Source organism: Phoenix dactylifera, chromosome 2, assembly GCF_051530095.1.
Source record: "Phoenix dactylifera cultivar Ajwa chromosome 2, Ajwa_hap1_PhDact_Kaust_v1.1, whole genome shotgun sequence".
NCBI classification, from domain to species: domain Eukaryota; kingdom Viridiplantae; phylum Streptophyta; class Magnoliopsida; order Arecales; family Arecaceae; genus Phoenix; species Phoenix dactylifera.
This window is the reverse complement of record NC_143191.1, coordinates 39,562,963-39,580,091: the sequence shown is the minus strand read 5'-3', so window position 1 is coordinate 39,580,091 and position 17,129 is coordinate 39,562,963. Positions and strand designations below refer to the sequence as shown.

Below are 17,129 nucleotides of genomic sequence, written 5' to 3'. Positions count from 1 at the left end.
GATTGTATTGGTCCCTGGTTTCTCTTCTGTCCTTTGTTGAAGAAAGAAGCAGTGGACTCTCTCTCCTCTCTCTGGGAGGGCGCGGGTGAAGTACCGAGTGGAACACTGGAACCTTCAGATCTCCTCAGAAGTTCTCAAAACGCTAGCGCTCCGGCGCCGCAGGTAAGCCCTCTGTCTCTTTTCCTCGCGTTTCCTTTCACATTTCTTGCTGGAGCTCCCTACTTCTCTGTGATCTCGGGAGGAACGCCGTTCTTTTTGACTTCTTCGCGCTGGAACGGCCTCGATTTGATGGAAATCGGGATCTTGGGCTTTAGGAGTCAGGACTGGGGGGGACTCCCGGTGAATGCGGGTTTCTTGGCCGGATTGATTGTGGTTTGGTAGGAATGAGGGTTTCTTGATGTCTTTCTCTGGTCAAGTGCGCGGACGCTGTGGTTCTTGGCATCGATTCCCTGAGATTGAAACAAACTAGGTGAAAGAAGTGGTTAGCTAGAGAAATCTTGAAGCTTCTAGAGCTGTCACATCATTCTTTCTTCATCCTTTTTCTTCCGCGGGCAAAACTTTGGTGGGCTTGGTGTGGTTTTGAGTTTCCAGGGGTTTAGGGCTTTGGTCTGGTGCCGTCTATGTTTCTCCTTATTTCCCTGTCTTTCTCTACAGGGGCAGCTTAAATTTTGGGATTTTGAGTTGAAATCTTATCTTTTTTGCTTAATATACCCACTTTCTGGAGCAAGAGAGACACAGCTCGTATTGCTGTTGAATTGTTATACGATCATTATGCCTTGACTAAAATCCAACTTTTCCGGCAATATGGTGGTTGTATGTTTAAAAAATAGTTTTTTTTTTTGCAGTTACTTTTCCACGTGGTAGATGTAGTGTGAAATTGTGGATGCTAACTGCACGGGTGATGGTTACCAGTTAACTGATTGGTTATTGCCGTATACTACCCTGGCTAGCCATCTATTCACAAATGCACAATTTTTGTTGAAATTATTAAGATTTTAATGTTATCCTTGCATACCGAAATTTCCCCTACTATCTTAGCACTTGATTCAACTCATGTACGTGGAATACCATTGCATTTGTTTCATCCTGTTGTGATGTAACTCACTGATCTTTTAAATTCTGACAGCACTCTAGCAACTCAGCTGATCTGATATATTTAAGTCCACCAAAAGATAAGTGACAACAACGGCATTTGCTGCATCAATCTCCTGAAGGGCACCGACTTTAAGGTCTGTTTCCTTGATTCACATTCTCTACCATCATGCAACCACAACACATCCAGTTATAGAGTCTTTTTCTGTGTAGATTGTCTTGAGCTACAAATGGCCATCACAGGAACCAAGAATCCATTATTAGGTGAAACCACATGTGGTTCTTTGCTGCAGCAGTTGCAGGTATTTCATTTATTATATGCAACTTTTGCTTTCAATGGAAGAAACAATACAGCGTACTAGATGCATGATCTCTTTGTTTTAGTTAATATGGGATGAGGTTGGTGAGAGCGACGAGGAACGTGACAAAATGCTGCTTCAGCTAGAACAGGAGTGCCTGGATGTTTACAAGAGGAAAGTTGATCAGGCATCAAAATCAAGAGTTCTCCTTCTTCAGGCCTTGGCTGATTCTAGAGTGGAGCTTGCTAGATTTCTTTCTGTGCTTGGAGAAAACTCTTTCATTGACATAGTGAGTTTTTACATTATTACTAATGCTCTAGCAAACATTAACTGTTTAAATGGTGTTTTTATTTCTTGAAGGCCACCTTTAGAAACTTCATGAGATGATTATAACTCACACTTCATTTTGCTATGCCATAATGAAGCATTTGTATGAGCTATCACTTGCTGCTTATGAGTGAGAAATTCTATTTCACCAAGAAAAAATAACTAGAATTAGAACAATAAGAATTTAATTATTTATAGTTGATGTGATTTCTGCTGAAGTTGTCGCTTTATAAAAAATAATAGCTTATGCTTGGAAAAGAAAAACTATTAGTTTCAAGATGTTAATTTTGAATTTTCATAGTTAAGCTTCAGCCTCTCCATATAGACTAAGTTATAATATATTGCATTTTAATTATTGATAATAATTTTATCAAATGCTTCATAGAGATTTGAACTAGGATATATAATTTAAGGTGTAGAGCAGGAGATATATTACCCATTCAGATCATGATTTCAAAAACCCTCGAAGCGGGATGGTATGTTTGGTATCGTACCATTCTAGCACAAAAAATGGCCGAATTACAGGTGTCGAAATGCTGAAACAGCTGTACTAGTATATACCAGATGTATCAGTCCATGCTGGTGTGTATTAGTGTGTACCGGCTGGTACATTTTTTCAATTATTTGGAACATGTTATCATACCAACACTTTATCGTTTCTATGGAAAAATGTTTTAGGCTTTGGTACTAGTATTTAAAACCTTTATTTGAATTTATAATTGAAAACGTTCATGGGGAGGGTGGCTTTTAGTGCAACGGTAAGGTTGCTCTATTGTGACATGGAGGTCACAGGTTTCAAACATGGAAACAACTTCTTCTTGTGCAAGGTAATGTTGCACCCTCCTTGGAACTTGCAACAGCGGGAGCTCAATGCTCATGCACGCCAAAAATATTTGTGGAGAGAAAAAGAGCATACTTTCTCTGTATATAAATATGTTGACTGTGAAAGCCCCTCTTTACCCCTGCCATCCACTATCTCCTTCTTAAATACTTAGACGCGTCTTCTCGTGCGACGTAAGGCTGCACCCTCCCTGGAACCTGCAACAGCGGGAGCTCAATGCTCATGCACATTAAAAATATTTGTGGAGAGAAAAAGAACACACTTTCTCTGTATATAAATATGTTAGACTGTGAAAGCCCCTCTTTACCCCTGCCATCCACTATATCCTCCTTAAATACTTAGACCCACTTCATCCTCCTTAAACACCAAAAAATACCACCTTTGACCACTACTTTTGCTGCCTCCTCATCTTCCTACTTTGTTGTCTATCGACAACTATCCCATCTTCTTCCATTGCTTAGGGCTATTGCCGCCTTCTTAATTCATCTACAACCCACCATTTGCTATTTCAACCATCCAAACATACTGCTTTATCCTTACTCCATTTCTTAAACCTCCTTACTCTATTAGTCAAACCTACCATCCCACTTCTTCCTTGATCCCTTTCACCTGCTGTCCTTGCCCTCTAACCATACTTTCTTGTTCATTTAGCCACCATGACTTGCCCCCAACTCCAGTTTGGTATGTATTTGCTTGTGTGCATGCATTTGAAGGTATGCGTAGCCAGTATACCTTGTATATAAGGATCCGTGTTTTGGGTCTTTTGGAGATGCCGTGTTTAACACTTAAGTATCCCTGAGTAGCTGAAATATTACTGAAGTGCATATTGACATGGAAAGCAACTTTCTACTTGTAGTCAATATAAAGTGCAGTTCACTTCTCTTTGCTGTGCAAGCTCCTCATGCACAGATAAGTGGCTTATCGAGTTCTTGCATTGTTCTATGTGATATTACTAACAATCTGTTTATTAGTGAATCAAAGTAGGAAAACACTGACTGTATTTTAGACAATGTGGTATGTGACTCTGAACGCTATAACATATACATGAAAATAACAAGTTTCTTTTGGAGAATGTAGTTGCAAAAGTTACTTTTATGAGGTCGGTTTTTGTATCGTTGCAAATTAGGTTGCCCTTGATTAAAGTCTTTGGTGTTCTACAGCCCGATAAATCATCTGGCACAATCAAGGAGCAACTAGCAGCTATAGCACCAGCACTGGAACAATTACGCAAGCAGAAAGAGGAGAGAATAAAGGAGTTTGCTGACGTGCTTTCACAAATTCATAAAATACGGGGTGAAATTACTGGAACTTTAAAAATTGGTGAGCAGAAGGGGACACCAGCAGTTGATGAGGAGGATTTGTCCCTGAAGAAGTTGGATGAGTACCACTCTCAACTCCAAGAACTTCAGAAAGAAAAGGTTGCTATAGAAATTGATCATGCTAATTTTGAAACCACTACACCCATACTAACATTTGTGGTGCTTTTTGGCAGAGTGATAGGCTGCATAAGGTTCTTGACTTTGTCAGCACAGTGCATGATCTTTGTGCTGTCCTAGGGATGGATTTCTTCAGTACTATAACTGAGGTTCATCCTAGCTTAAATGATTCTGTTGGCGTGCAGTCCAAGAGCATTAGCAATGATACCTTATCGAAGCTTTCTAAAATGGTCATGGCACTTGAAGAAGATAAGAAAATGAGACTGCAAAAGGTAATTCTTGTTCTGCAATATTATGTTGCTAGTTCTTCAACCATCAACAGGAACTGCATAATATCTGTACAATTGATATAATTGACGACACGAGATCTTTCTGAACAGAAGATGTAGCAACATGTATCACCTAATTATTTTGCGTGCTTGTGTTTATATTTTTTTTAGTCCTCAACTGCGAAATTTTTTGTAATTTTCTTTTTTTTTTTAATGGATGCAACAAGTGATTTTCATTCTTTTCTCCTCAGCTTCAAGAGCTAGCTGCTCGGTTGACTGATCTTTGGAATCTAATGGATACCCTTACGGAGGAGCGGAGTTTGTTCAATCATGTTACTTGTAATATCTCTGCAACAGTGGATGAGGTCATGGTTCCTGGAGCCCTTGCCCTTGATCTGATTGAGCAGGTTGGTCAGTTGCACCAATTTTGAGCTTTTCAAACCATTTAGTTTTTTGTTCCCTGGGTAAATTTTTGAATAAAACGTGAATTCACTTGGCATGCTCTAACTTTTCTTTTTAAAAAACTTTCTTTACACAAAGGCTGAGGTTGAAGTTGAAAGGTTAGATGAACTAAAGGCCAGCAAGATGAAGGAAATAGCTTTGAAGAAACAGACTGAGCTTGAAGACATATATGCTCGTGCTCACATTGAGATAGATTCTGCAGCCGCTCGAGAGAAAATCATGTCTCTAATTGACTCTGAGAATGTCGAGCCTTCAGAATTACTAGCAGACATGGATAATCAGATATTAAAAGCCAAAGAAGAGGCCCTATGCAGAAAAGAAATTTTGGAGAAGATTGAGAAATGGATGTCAGCATGTGAAGAAGAGAGCTGGCTTGAAGACTATAATCGGGTACCGAATTTACTTCTTCTCTAATATAGATTATATGTTCTGAATTCACTTCTCTAATCTAGATTATATTTTATCTTTTTCAACTCTCAGTTCAGTTGGGTTTCTTCCATTGGTGTTGGCTTGTGGAATTTGCGTGTTCAATATTACCATGTGATGGTGATGACGGATAAAGATACTGACCTTGTTAACCTGGATTAACTGTCATACAACTCTTGTTCTTTTAATTGACCTTGTTGGAGATTAATCATCCTAGTCATCTTTCAGCAATAGTTGCTTCCAAACTAATTTTACCAGAAGGGGCATCTTTGCAGCTAGGACCATTAGAATACAAGCTGCTTAAATATTATGTTTATGTATTTTGTGTTCAAAAAGTTGACATATAACTGTTGAATTTCAAACCTCACATGTATGTTCCATGTGCCTTTCTGAAACCTACCCTGCGATGTTTTGCTTGGCCTTGTCATTTGGAAATCATGCATATTTTGGAATTTATTTCAACACTTTGTGAGAAAATTATTAGCACAGAGGATAAACTATCCAGAGAAGAGTCATTTTTCAGGTGCAAATAATTTTCCGAATACATGCATGCGGACCTCCTAATTTAAACCTTCTGATGCTATCCTTTCTTTTTCAGGATGAAAACAGATATAATGCGAGTAGAGGTGCACACTTAAACCTCAAGCGTGCGGAGAAAGCTCGTATATTGGTAAATAAAATTCCAGGTATGTTTAAACAACTTCGTCAAAGTTCCTTAATATCCTTTGCTTGTTAAGACTTGACTTTCAAAGGTACAAAGATCAGCTTTTGTAAATTAACTGGCAAGGTTCACACATATGTATATGTCAAGCACTAGGAGGGGTTGCAGTGCTTGCATGCCCAGCAATATCAGAACAGAACCAGTTCCACTTAAAAATGTGACGCAAAAACATTTACTCTTCTATTCATATCAGGGCCCATTACTTTTAAATACTATCTATTGCTGTACCAGGGTGCCCGCCCTGCTGGCTTTATTAATTTATATTTGTGTGCTTCCAGTCGTAATTTTTAAAATGGGTTGGCTAATGTGACCGCACATGGAGGTTCTTAGGAGCCCACACGCTTAAATGTTACGCTATCAATAATTTTCTCCACCATAATAGCTCTCTCTGGATGCTAGGGAAATAAAGAAAATGACAGTGGCGTCCCAAGTTTAGGCACTCTAGGCACAATTATCGCTTAATAGGAAAAATCAGCTCCCATTCTCTCATTTTTATTTCCTTTGCATTTCCCCCTTCCCCTGCATCCAGCCTGAGTCAGCCAGACTTCTGAAAAGGTGAAATATTTTTAGTATGATAGAATTCAGGAAGTTCAATTGCTAGAGAAATTGTGACGATTGCTTTTTTAAAAATAAATGATATCAAAGTATACCTGTTTCATCATTTTTGAATATACTCTCTGCTGCATTGCACATCAATTTGATACTATAATCATTTTTTGTAGATTCATGGCACTAGATAATCAAAAGCTGAATATGCTACTTAAACATTAAAATTGGATCTGCAATCATGTATTTGATGGTTGACGGAACATTTTATCAACGTTGGGTTTGCAAAAGATGTTTCTTTTCCATGAATTTGCAAGAAAAGTTATACTTGATGGTGGATTAAACATTCTGGCATTGGTGCCTGGCTAAATTTTGGTTTGTGGTTCTAGCTCTTGTCGATACACTGACGGCCAAGACTCGGGCATGGGAGGAGGATCGGGGCACGTCGTTCGTGTATGATGGCGTTCCTCTTCTTGCAATGCTGGATGAGTATACCATGCTAAGGCAGGACAGAGAGGAAGAGAAGCGAAGACTAAGGGTATTTTATTTTGGCCCTTTCATGATCAATTGCAGCTGTCAACCCTACCTCTCTTTTTTAACCTCTCTCCCTTCTTGTGCTACCTAATTTGCAGGACCAGAAGCGGTTCCACGAGCAGCTGAACACGGAACAAGAAGCCTTGTTCGGCTCCAAGCCCAGCCCAGCCAGACCGCTCGGCCCAAAGAAGGTGGTGGGCCCTCGTGGCAATGCTGGAGCATCAAATGGAACCCCTAGCAGGAGGCTTTCTCTCAGCACCCATCACAGTAGCAGCAATGGTGTTCGATCTGCGAGCAGGGATGGGAAGAGGGAAGCTAACCGGCCTTCTGCTCCAGTAAACTACGTAGCCATTGCAAAAGAGGATGCAACCCCTGCTGTGCCCGGCAGCTACCCAGCTCCTGCTTCTCCGTGACATCACGTGGAAACATATATGGGGTAAGTTATTCTTGCTATTCTTATTGTTGCAGTTTGTGTTAGGCTTAATGTGATAAATACTACGGTTGACTTGTCCCACGAAGTTCTATTCTTGATAAATTAATATTAAACGGAGAAGCTTTTATGTGATAAATACTGGTCTTGCGATGCAAATTAATCTTTTGTAATGTTGTCGCTGGTTGTAGATATTTTGTTGAGGCAAAAGGCGGCCGTTCTGTCATTCACTTTGACCTGGGCGACTCCCAAACAAACGGTGTGTTTCACGACTCTTTAGCAGACTCGAGCAAGTGTATTCCGTTGCTGTCTTCACGAGTTCTTGTAGCCAGATTACCTCCACTATGAAGTGGAACGGCCTGTATAATAATAGCGTTGTGGTTCTCTGTTGACCGGGCATTTGATCGTGTAGTTTTCTGTTAAAACAAAATACCCGAAGATCGCTTTCCTTCGTGTCTGAAAACCAAGATGATGGTGGTCGTGAATGACAATCAACATTGCATGCTTGAGCTTCTGGATTTTAAGCTTGCTAGTTAATTGTTTAGCCAACCAGGTCCGAGTCAGGTCATCATGAGCTTAAAAACGTATGATGGCTATCCAACGATGCTTGGATAGGATAGACACAGAGGGATAACGTGGTGGCAATAGGCTGGATGGTTCTGGATCTGGGATTAATTTTGAAGTCTAGAAAATCCAGCAGGGTTGTGCTAAGTTTTTTTATAAAAATCAGGTCTGTTGGGTTATTCAACTCTTTTTTTTTTTTTTGACAAATTCATTCTAATTTTAGCATAAATTCTAATGTTGGTTTGTTGGTCTGCAGTGGAAAAAAAATTATAAATCTTTTTTTCTTTCTACAGGATTTTTATTGGAAAGGTATCTGATTGATATAATCTACTAGAACAGACTGAATCCAATAGAAAACGCAGCCCGATCCAGCTGAGTTCTCTAAACAGGCTTTTAATTGAATTTAATCAAATTCCTAACCTTGACCCCTAGGAGTTAGACCTCATAGCTTAAGCCAGAGGAAAGTACTTCTGGTGCTGTTTGGGGGTATTTGGTAACTTCTCAGTCCCTTGTTTGGTGCTAACTTATTTAGATCCGGTTTGGGGGAGCTTTTGGAGAGCCAAAAAGTACTTTTTGATCCTCCAAAAGTATTTTTAGGTAAAAAAATGGGTTTTGGTAAAATTTTGGAAAAGCTGTTTCAGTTTTTTCGGAAAGCTGAAAACAGCTTTTTGGCATAAGCTTCATTTTGAAGCTTTCTGAAAATATTATTTTCAGCTTTGTCGGGAAGTTCTATTTTCGACCAAAATATCTCCATTTAAAAGTTTCTTTTTTCTTCCAAAAATTTTAATCCCACCGTCTCTTTCTCTCTCACCATCCCTCCTCTCTCTCTCTCTTCCTCTCTATCTCCTTCTCCTCAATGCCGCTAGCTCTCCCTTTTTTTTTTTTTTTTTTGGGAGGCAGCTTGTGGCTGTCCACGGTGGCAGTTACCACGCCGGCCACCCGTGGCCGCACTCCCCAGCCGCCGCTGCGACTTGTCACAGCAAAAAAAAAAGGAAGGGGAGGAAGGGGCCGCCATGGCCGCTGCCTCCCGGACAAGCGCTGCGGCCCGCTGTCCCGGCCCCCTCCCGAGGCCCCTCTCCCCCACGGTCGCCGCGGCCCGCCGTCCCGGCCCCCTCCCGAGCCCCCCTCTCCCCGCGGTCGTCGGGGCCCGCCGTCCCAGTCCCCTCTCGAGCCTCCTCCCGTGGCCGCCGCGGCCTGCCATCTTGGCCGCCACAGCCCGGCCCCCTTCTGGCATCGCCGGCCTCGCGGGAGAAGAAGAAAGGAGAAGAAGGAAAGAGGGGAAGGAAGGAGAAGAAGAGAAGAAAAAAGAAAAAAGAAAAGAAAAAAAAAGAAGAAGAAAAGGAAAGAAAAAAAAGAAGAAAAAAAAAGAGAAAAGGAAAGAAAAAGAAAAAAAAAGAAATAAATAAATATGTATATAAATGAACGAATAAATAAATAAATAAATAAATAAATAAATAAAATAATAAATAAATATATTTCAATGAAATAAAATAATAAATAAATAAAAATATTAATAATTATTTAACTAATTCTTTCACCTAGCTAGAAAATTTGTTAGAGAAATAAATGATCATCAAAAGAGTGAAAAGTTAATGTATACTAATAATTATAATATTTTATACATTTATTATTATATTATACTATAAATATAATATAATATTATATTATGTTATGTTAAATAATTTAATATTATATTAAATTATTATCCTATAGTATACAATGTTATAGTACTATATTATAATAATATTATATTACATTACATTAATATTATACTATATTATATATTTAGGTATTAATATATATTATATTTTATTATGCACTATTGTATAATACTAGTAATGTCCTTTATGGTCATTTTGTCATACAAAAGTACTTTTTTCAGTTAGTTTATCAAACAAATGTTAAAGCGCCACAACACTTTAGAAATGTAGTTAGCAAACAGTAAACAACTTTTTATAAAAGATTTACTTCCAACAGTTCTACTTCTAACGGCTCTACTGCCAACAGCTCTCCCAAACAGGATCTTAGTCTCTAGCAAATGAATAAAACAATAACGTGGCATAAGTCTATGCAAGACTGCCACCACAAGCATAAGTGCGTAAAAAATGCCTCCATTGTTTAAATGGTTTGTCGAGACACTTGCTCCAAGAGATGTGCATACATATTGAGATTGCTTGGCTCCAATTTGGATGATGGTTGGGACTCATTACTCATCAATATTTTGTTACATCTTTGGTTCTCATGACATATTATCTCGATATCCAATTTCTGAATTGTTTCTTACCGTTTGGTTGTCCTCAAAAAGTTGTTAATTCTTTAGAACAGAAACAAAATTAGTTTATTGCCGGCTATAAATTGTAGTAGCTTCACGAGGGGGTGACTTTGAAAGCTTTTTGGGAAAAATTCCGAAAGAAGAAGATTCCTAGTTAGTATTACCCATCAGTTCCATATATAAAAGAAAGAGGCACTTTGGTCCGGATTATGGAGCTCACGGGTTTGGAACTGCTGTGGAGGAAATGAATAAAAGACTTACTTTGTTCCAGATTAAAAGTTTTCTTTTTTTTTTTTGGTATTGATGGGGAACAAAATGGATCGTCCTGCACAAAATAGGAGATCACCCCGTTCCGGCCAAGCAGACCTCAGTACCGACCGCACTACACCTCGGTTCCACTGAGAGCCAGTCCTATATTGGACCTCGCCGAAGGCCAAACCGTCCTCGGCCAGATCTCTCCATTGTTACGACCTGTAGCAGGCGCCTTTGGAGTCTACAACGATGATGCACCCCGGCCAAGTTCGGGGCACTCTATACGACGCGCCCTGGCCCGAACTCGGGGCACCCTGCTGTTCGGACCTCAAAGTCAAGGAGGCTAGGCCGATCTCAGGGCCCGCCAAGTCGACATTGTCAAACATATTGTGGCTCCCAAGTCGGCTCGACCTCAACGCCTAATGAGCCGACCTCACCGAATATTTGTCGTGGCCCCCTATGTTGGCACGGCCTCAGCACCCTTCCAAGCAGGTAAGACCGACCTCGGCCCCCGCCAAAGGCCGAGCTAATCTCGCCCAGTGCATGCTGCGGCCATGCCTTGCAGTAACCTCACCGCGCCATACATTGCTTGATGGCCACGCCCAGACACGTCAATAAAGGACTACGCTTTGCTGCCCCAGTTATGCCTGCTGACAAGGGTCATGCCTTGCGGCACATGCCAGCACCATACCGAGCGCAGGGACAATTGAAACCGTGTGCCTCAAGCAAGCCGTGGCCCACGCCACCTGGTCAGCACCATCTCCTTCCATGATGAGGGCAGGCCATACCTTCACCACCTGGGCACCTCCTTGGAGACTATAAATAGCCCTCTCAGGTAATGCCTAAAAAACTTTTGGCCAACAAATACTCCACGCTAACTTAAGCATCGGAGGGTCCTCACTGGAAACACCGGTGAGGCTTTGTGCAGGTACGTTGATGCACGAGAGGTAGCATCCTTCCTCCGCCTCGATCGGCAGCTTCTCCGACTCCTCCGACATGGTCATCCTCAGGCCAAATTTGAACCACAAAAGGTACATCGGCTACTTACACTAATCTTACATAAGCACAGCTAGCTGAATCACTAGAAAGTAGACTACACAGTGGCGAAAAAAATAAAAGCATACCCAGTCCAGATTAAAAGCCTTCGCCTGCCATATTGTATGGTCCCCTAATCCATATATAATAATAACCACCACAGAGCATCCACCAGCTATGCTCTCCAATGGAATACATGGGTAGAAAAAAAAATTATGATATATACTTTTTAATCCTTGCTGCAGAACCATGTCTAGCGAGGCACATCCACGTGCAGGCTGAAGCCGAAAGAAGCAGCAGCAACATTTTGGAATTGCTGCTGCAGTCGAGCAAGTTTCGGAATCCCAAGGTTTCCCTTCTGCCAAAGATTTTGGAACTGGGAAGTTTAATTAGCTTTTTCCCAAACAAGTCCTCAGTGAATCTTCCTCCCACTTCGATGCCATCATTAAGGCCCTGTTTGGGGAGCTTTTGGAGGGCCAGAAAGCACTTTCTAGCCCTCCAAAAGTACTTTTAGATGAAAAACTGTATTTGGTAAATTTTTTAAAAAGCTGTTTCAGCTTTTGCGGAAAGCTGAAAACAGCTTTTGGGAGGAAGCTCCAATTTGGAGCTTTTGGGAGGAAGCTGTTTTAGCTTTTTCGGAAAGCTATATTTTTGACCAAAATACCCCCATTTAAAAAAAAAATTCCTCCCCCAAAACTGTCTCACCGCCTGTTCCTCTCCCCTCCTGTTCCTCTCCCAACCCACCTCCCAACCCACCCGCACCCCCCCCCCCCCCCGCCGCCCGCCTGTTCCTCTCCCAACCCACCTCCCAACCCACCCGCACCCCCTCCCCCCCCGCACCGCCGCCGCCGCCGCCGTTGCTGTGCCTCCCTCTCCCCCGCCGCCGCACCCCCCCTCTCTCCCACACCGCCGCACCCCCTCCCTCTCCTACGCCGCCGCTGCAGTGCCTCCCTCTCCCCCGCCGCCGCATCCCCTCCCTCTCCCCCGCCGCTGCAGTGCCGCACCCCCTCCCTCTCCCCCGCCGCCGTAGTGCCGCACCCCCTCCGGCGCCGCCGGCCACCGAGACTGCCGCCGGCCATGGCTCGGCCCCCTCCCGCGGCCGTCGCGGCCTGGCCCCCTTCCGGTGCTGCCGGCCGCGCGGGAGGAGAAGAACGGAGAAGGGGGCAGAGGAAGGAAGGAGAAGAAGAGAAGAAAAAAAGAAAAGGAAAAAAAAGAAGAAAAGAAAATAAAATAAATGAAAAGAAAAGAAAAGAATAAATAAATAAATAAATAAATAAATAAATAAATAAATAAATATTTATATAAATGAATGAATGAATGAATGAATGAATAAGATAATAAATAAATACATTTCAATGGATAAAATAATAAATAAATAAATGCATAAATAAAAATATATATACGAATGAACGTATAAATAAATAAATAAAAAGAAAAATAATGAGTGAGTGGCAAATAATCTGATCCTTATGATATTGATAAGTATAGTGAATTTGTCGCCATTGCAAATAGTTAAATAAAGAGATAATCTATTAAACAGATAAATGGTTATTTATTGTTGTATTATACTATAAATATATTATTATATTACATTATATCATAATACATTAATATGTAATGTTAAATAATTTAATATTATGTTATATTATGAGAAATTAATTTATACTAATAATATATTATTTTATACCTTTATTATTGTATTATACTATACATATTATATTATATTACCTTATATCATAATACATTAATATGTTATTTTAAATAATTTAATATTATATTATATTATGAGAAATTAATTAATACTAATAATTATAATATTTTATATCTTTATTATTGTATTATACTATAAATATAATATATATTACATTATATCATAATACATTAATATGTTATGTTAAATAATTTAATATTATGTTATATAATAGAAAATTAATTTACTCTAATAATTATATTACCATTATGCTATGCTATGCAATATCATATTACTATATTATAATAATAATATTTTATATTACAGTAATATTATACTATATCGTATATTATGTATTAATATATGTTATGTTTTATCATGTTCTATTGTATAATACTATGCAATGTCCTTTATGGTAATTTTGTCATATAAAAGTACTTTCTCAGTTTGTTTACCAAACATATGTTAAAGTGCCACAGCACTTTAAAAATATAGTTACCAAACAACAAACAGCTTTTTATAACAGCTCTACTTCAGACAGCTATACTTCCAACAGCTCTACTTCCAACAGCTCTACTGCCAACAGCTCCCCCAAACAGGGCCTAAATACTCTGGGGTTGGGGGGTCGATAAGAAGCAATTAGCTCTAGAAATCGAGTTGTGCTCTGGCCATAGCAATTAAATGTCCCTTTTCCATGCATTGCCAACTTTGTCCTCTTTTCTTTCATTAGAGCTGATCCGTCTATTTCGCCATTTCACGTTTTTCTCTTCTTTTTCCCCCCCTTTTTTGTCCATGATGATTAGATCAGAGGAGTCCTTCAGAACCTGGAACTAGTCTGGGGGAGAGCCCCTATTTGTCAATTAATCTGCTTTTAATTAAGTTATTCTAAATTTCAAAAATTTTCACCATAATTTATCTCCAAGAATTTGACGCTATCTGAAAACTCATATCATTATTTTTTTTTCAATTATTTTCTACCAGATGTAATAATTATTATTATTTTAATACAACAACGTCAAATCACAAAAAGGACTAGATAATGGTGATTTTAAATTTGAAGTACCGTAAAATTCGTGGCAATCTTTAGTTTGAATCTACTATAATAGAATATTGTGTGCGTGCATGCGCGCGCATGTTTTCGGGGGGCGGGGTTGTAGTATTTTTTTTTTGTTGTTGGTATAGCGGCTATTTATATCATTCTAGTATCAGTGCAACCAATAGAATCAGAGCGAGAAGATGATGAAGCAGTGTAGGAGCGGCCCCTTGACAAGACTAGAGAACTTTTTCAGAATGCTGGACAACAAAGGAGGCAACTCAGTTAGCGGCCATATTCGCCTCCCGGTATATGTGCATGCTTGGATGGCGTTACGGTCCTCCACCATCTAAAGAATGTCATACAACAGAGGGTTCTTATCTCCCTATGCCCCCAATCCCGTATCCACTCGATCATCATAGTTGAGTTCCCTTCGATGATGATACGCTCAGTATCCATCACTCGCCTAGCATAAGTGATGTCTTCCAATGCTGCCCTAAGCTACACCCCTGTGGCTGTCAATCCAACGGTGCTTCGCCCCCCAGCAGCAATCAGTCTAGCATTATGACTCCTAATCACAAATCCCACACCTGCTCTGACTCCGTCACCGTAAGCACTACCGTCAAAATTCACCTTGAGATGGCTAGGGGGTGGAGCCTCTCAAGAAACAAGGACGAATCAGGGAGCTATAACAGTAGAGTGGAGGTCCCAGATGTCCCTGGCCATCCTACATGAGGTCTCCAAGGTAGCCCTCGTGAGCTCAATGACCTGGATAAAGGCTCTCTCTACTACACTCCTCAAGGAAACCTACTTGTTTTTAAAGACCTACGTATATCTGTCTAACTATATGTGATACGCCAAGTAGGCACAGGTGATGCCCCACTCTGTCGTCCTCAGGCTTCGCATGGCATCTCTCATTTGGCATAGCAGATCATCAGCATAGCGGATGGATTGAGACATGGGGAACGAGGCCCTCCTCCATATTTGTGCTGCTTGCGGGCATCTACGCAGAACATGACTAATAGACTCCTCCATGTCAGGACACAATCTGCAGATCGGGGCTGTTGCCCAGTAGATACAACCCAAGAGGGGGGGTGAATTGGGTCTTTTAAAACTTTTAAACTACTTCCAGTACTTTTTGATTAATTATGCTAAGTTGTATATATGCGCAATGAAAGTTAAACTTAGCAACAGTTTGATGTATAGAATGTGACTTGATTAAATATGCTTGCAACTAAAGGATGTCCAGATAAGAGTTAAGCAAGCAGTTTATCTAAGTAAGTGAGTGTGTTAGTTAGACAATAAGCAGAAGCATTACAAACACAACAAACATATAGTGGTTCGGTGCACCCCAGCACCTACATCCACTCCCCAAGACTTCTTGGGAATTTCACTATAATCCTACAGATTACAGCCGGTTGTTTTACAAGCTCACAACCCAACTTGTTGTTTTACGAGGTCACAACGAACTCGGTCGGTTTTCCCAGGCTCACCGACTAGAACCTCCCCGATTGTTTTCCCGGGATCACAATCAAACCCTTACACGTTGGTTTTACCCTCGGCTCACCAACAAACCTATCACCGTTGGTTTTTCCCTTTGGCTCACCAACAAACCTTAACACCGTTGGTTTTTCTTTGGCTCACCAACAAACCTTAACCCCTTGATTCAATCCCTTGATTGAATCAAGTTACAAGATATTAAAACAAAGTATAAAACAAAACAAAGCTTCTTAAACAAGTAAATATGACAATATAAACAAATAGAGTAAAGAGAAGCCCTCAAACGAGTTTTGAAGATGGAGGAGCTCGGCTTCTTCTTTACTTGATCCTCCTCTGATTTGGCATGAAGTAGAGGATCCCCGAGGCAGCACACGGATGGAGAGGAAGCTTTCGGATTCACTTGGATGCTCTTCTTCTCTCTATTTCGTTTTGGATGGCCCTTTTGTGCTTATGGGAGATTTCCTTTGTAATCTCTTTGAGATCTCTTTCCTAGATGATCTCTCCCACTTCCATGCATTCTTCCCTAGCTCTCTTCTTGTTTTTATAGCTTTAGATGGAGTGGAAACAAGAATATAGCCGTTAGAGACAAAAATAGAGCCGTTGGAACCAGTCTGCAGCTCCTGACAATATGACCGTTGGGTTTGGAGTCGACTCGCGCGATCAGGAGTCGGCTCGGCTGTAGCAGGAGTCGACTCGAGCTTTTCCGGAGTCGACTCGGCAACTGTTCCAAGTTTGAATTAAAGTTGCCGTCTTGACTGGGAGTCGACTCGACTTAACCCGGAGTCGACTCGCCAACTTCTGGCGCTGACCTGGCAATTTTGGAGTCGGCTCATCCTCTGTAGTCCGTGGATCCAAATTTGAATTTTGTCCACTCGAGTCGACTCGACTGTCCTGGGAGTCGACTCGAATCTCAGAGCCCGAACTCCCGATTCTCTGTCTTTTGGCTCATCCAGTCTTGGAGTCGACTCGAACTTCCTTGGAGTCGACTCGGCTCTCAGTTTCCGAAAGTTGGTCTTCTGCCATCTTAGTGTAGCGCTGCCTTGGAGTCGACTCGAGCTGTCTGGGAGTCGACTCGAATCTCAGAGTCGGAAAACTGATCCTCTGTATTTTGGAGCCGCGCTGCCTTGGAGTCGACTCGACTTGTCTTGGAGTCGACTCGCCTCTCAGAGACGAAAATACCGTCTTCTGTCTTGGGGTTGCGCTGTCTTTGGAGTCGACTCGGACTTTGTGAGAGTCGACTCGAATCTCAGTGTCCAAAAACTGCTTCTCTGAGTTTTTCCTTGTGTACCACTGAGAGTCGACTCTCGCTTTCTTTGGAGTCGACCCGGCAACCATTGGAGTCGACTCGAATTCCTCAGGAGTCGACTCGAAGACTATTCTTTTGAATTTTCCTTTGAATT

At 41.0% G+C, this 17,129-nt stretch overlaps 1 protein-coding gene across 4 annotated transcripts; it reads left to right on the top strand.

Moving 5' to 3' along the window:
* Positions 1 to 7,892, top strand: LOC103696721 (65-kDa microtubule-associated protein 1-like). 4 transcript variants are annotated; one of them, XM_008778423.5, is made up of 12 exons: positions 1 to 162; positions 1,127 to 1,229; positions 1,306 to 1,394; positions 1,477 to 1,680; positions 3,720 to 3,977; positions 4,052 to 4,267; positions 4,516 to 4,671; positions 4,805 to 5,116; positions 5,751 to 5,838; positions 6,809 to 6,957; positions 7,052 to 7,389; positions 7,575 to 7,892. In XM_008778423.5, the coding sequence occupies exons 3-11, from the start codon at positions 1,323 to 1,325 to the stop codon at positions 7,364 to 7,366; spliced, it is 1,770 nt and encodes a 589-aa protein (XP_008776645.4). In that variant the 5' UTR covers positions 1 to 162; positions 1,127 to 1,229; positions 1,306 to 1,322; the 3' UTR covers positions 7,367 to 7,389; positions 7,575 to 7,892. The 4 variants fall into 4 exon arrangements, with proteins under 4 accessions (XP_008776645.4, XP_088572485.2, XP_017695993.4 ...); XM_088716359.2 differs by having other exon boundaries at positions 5 to 162; positions 1,289 to 1,394; XM_017840504.5 differs by lacking the exon at positions 1 to 162 and adding an exon at positions 165 to 469.
* Positions 7,893 to 17,129: the final 9,237 nt, after the last annotated feature.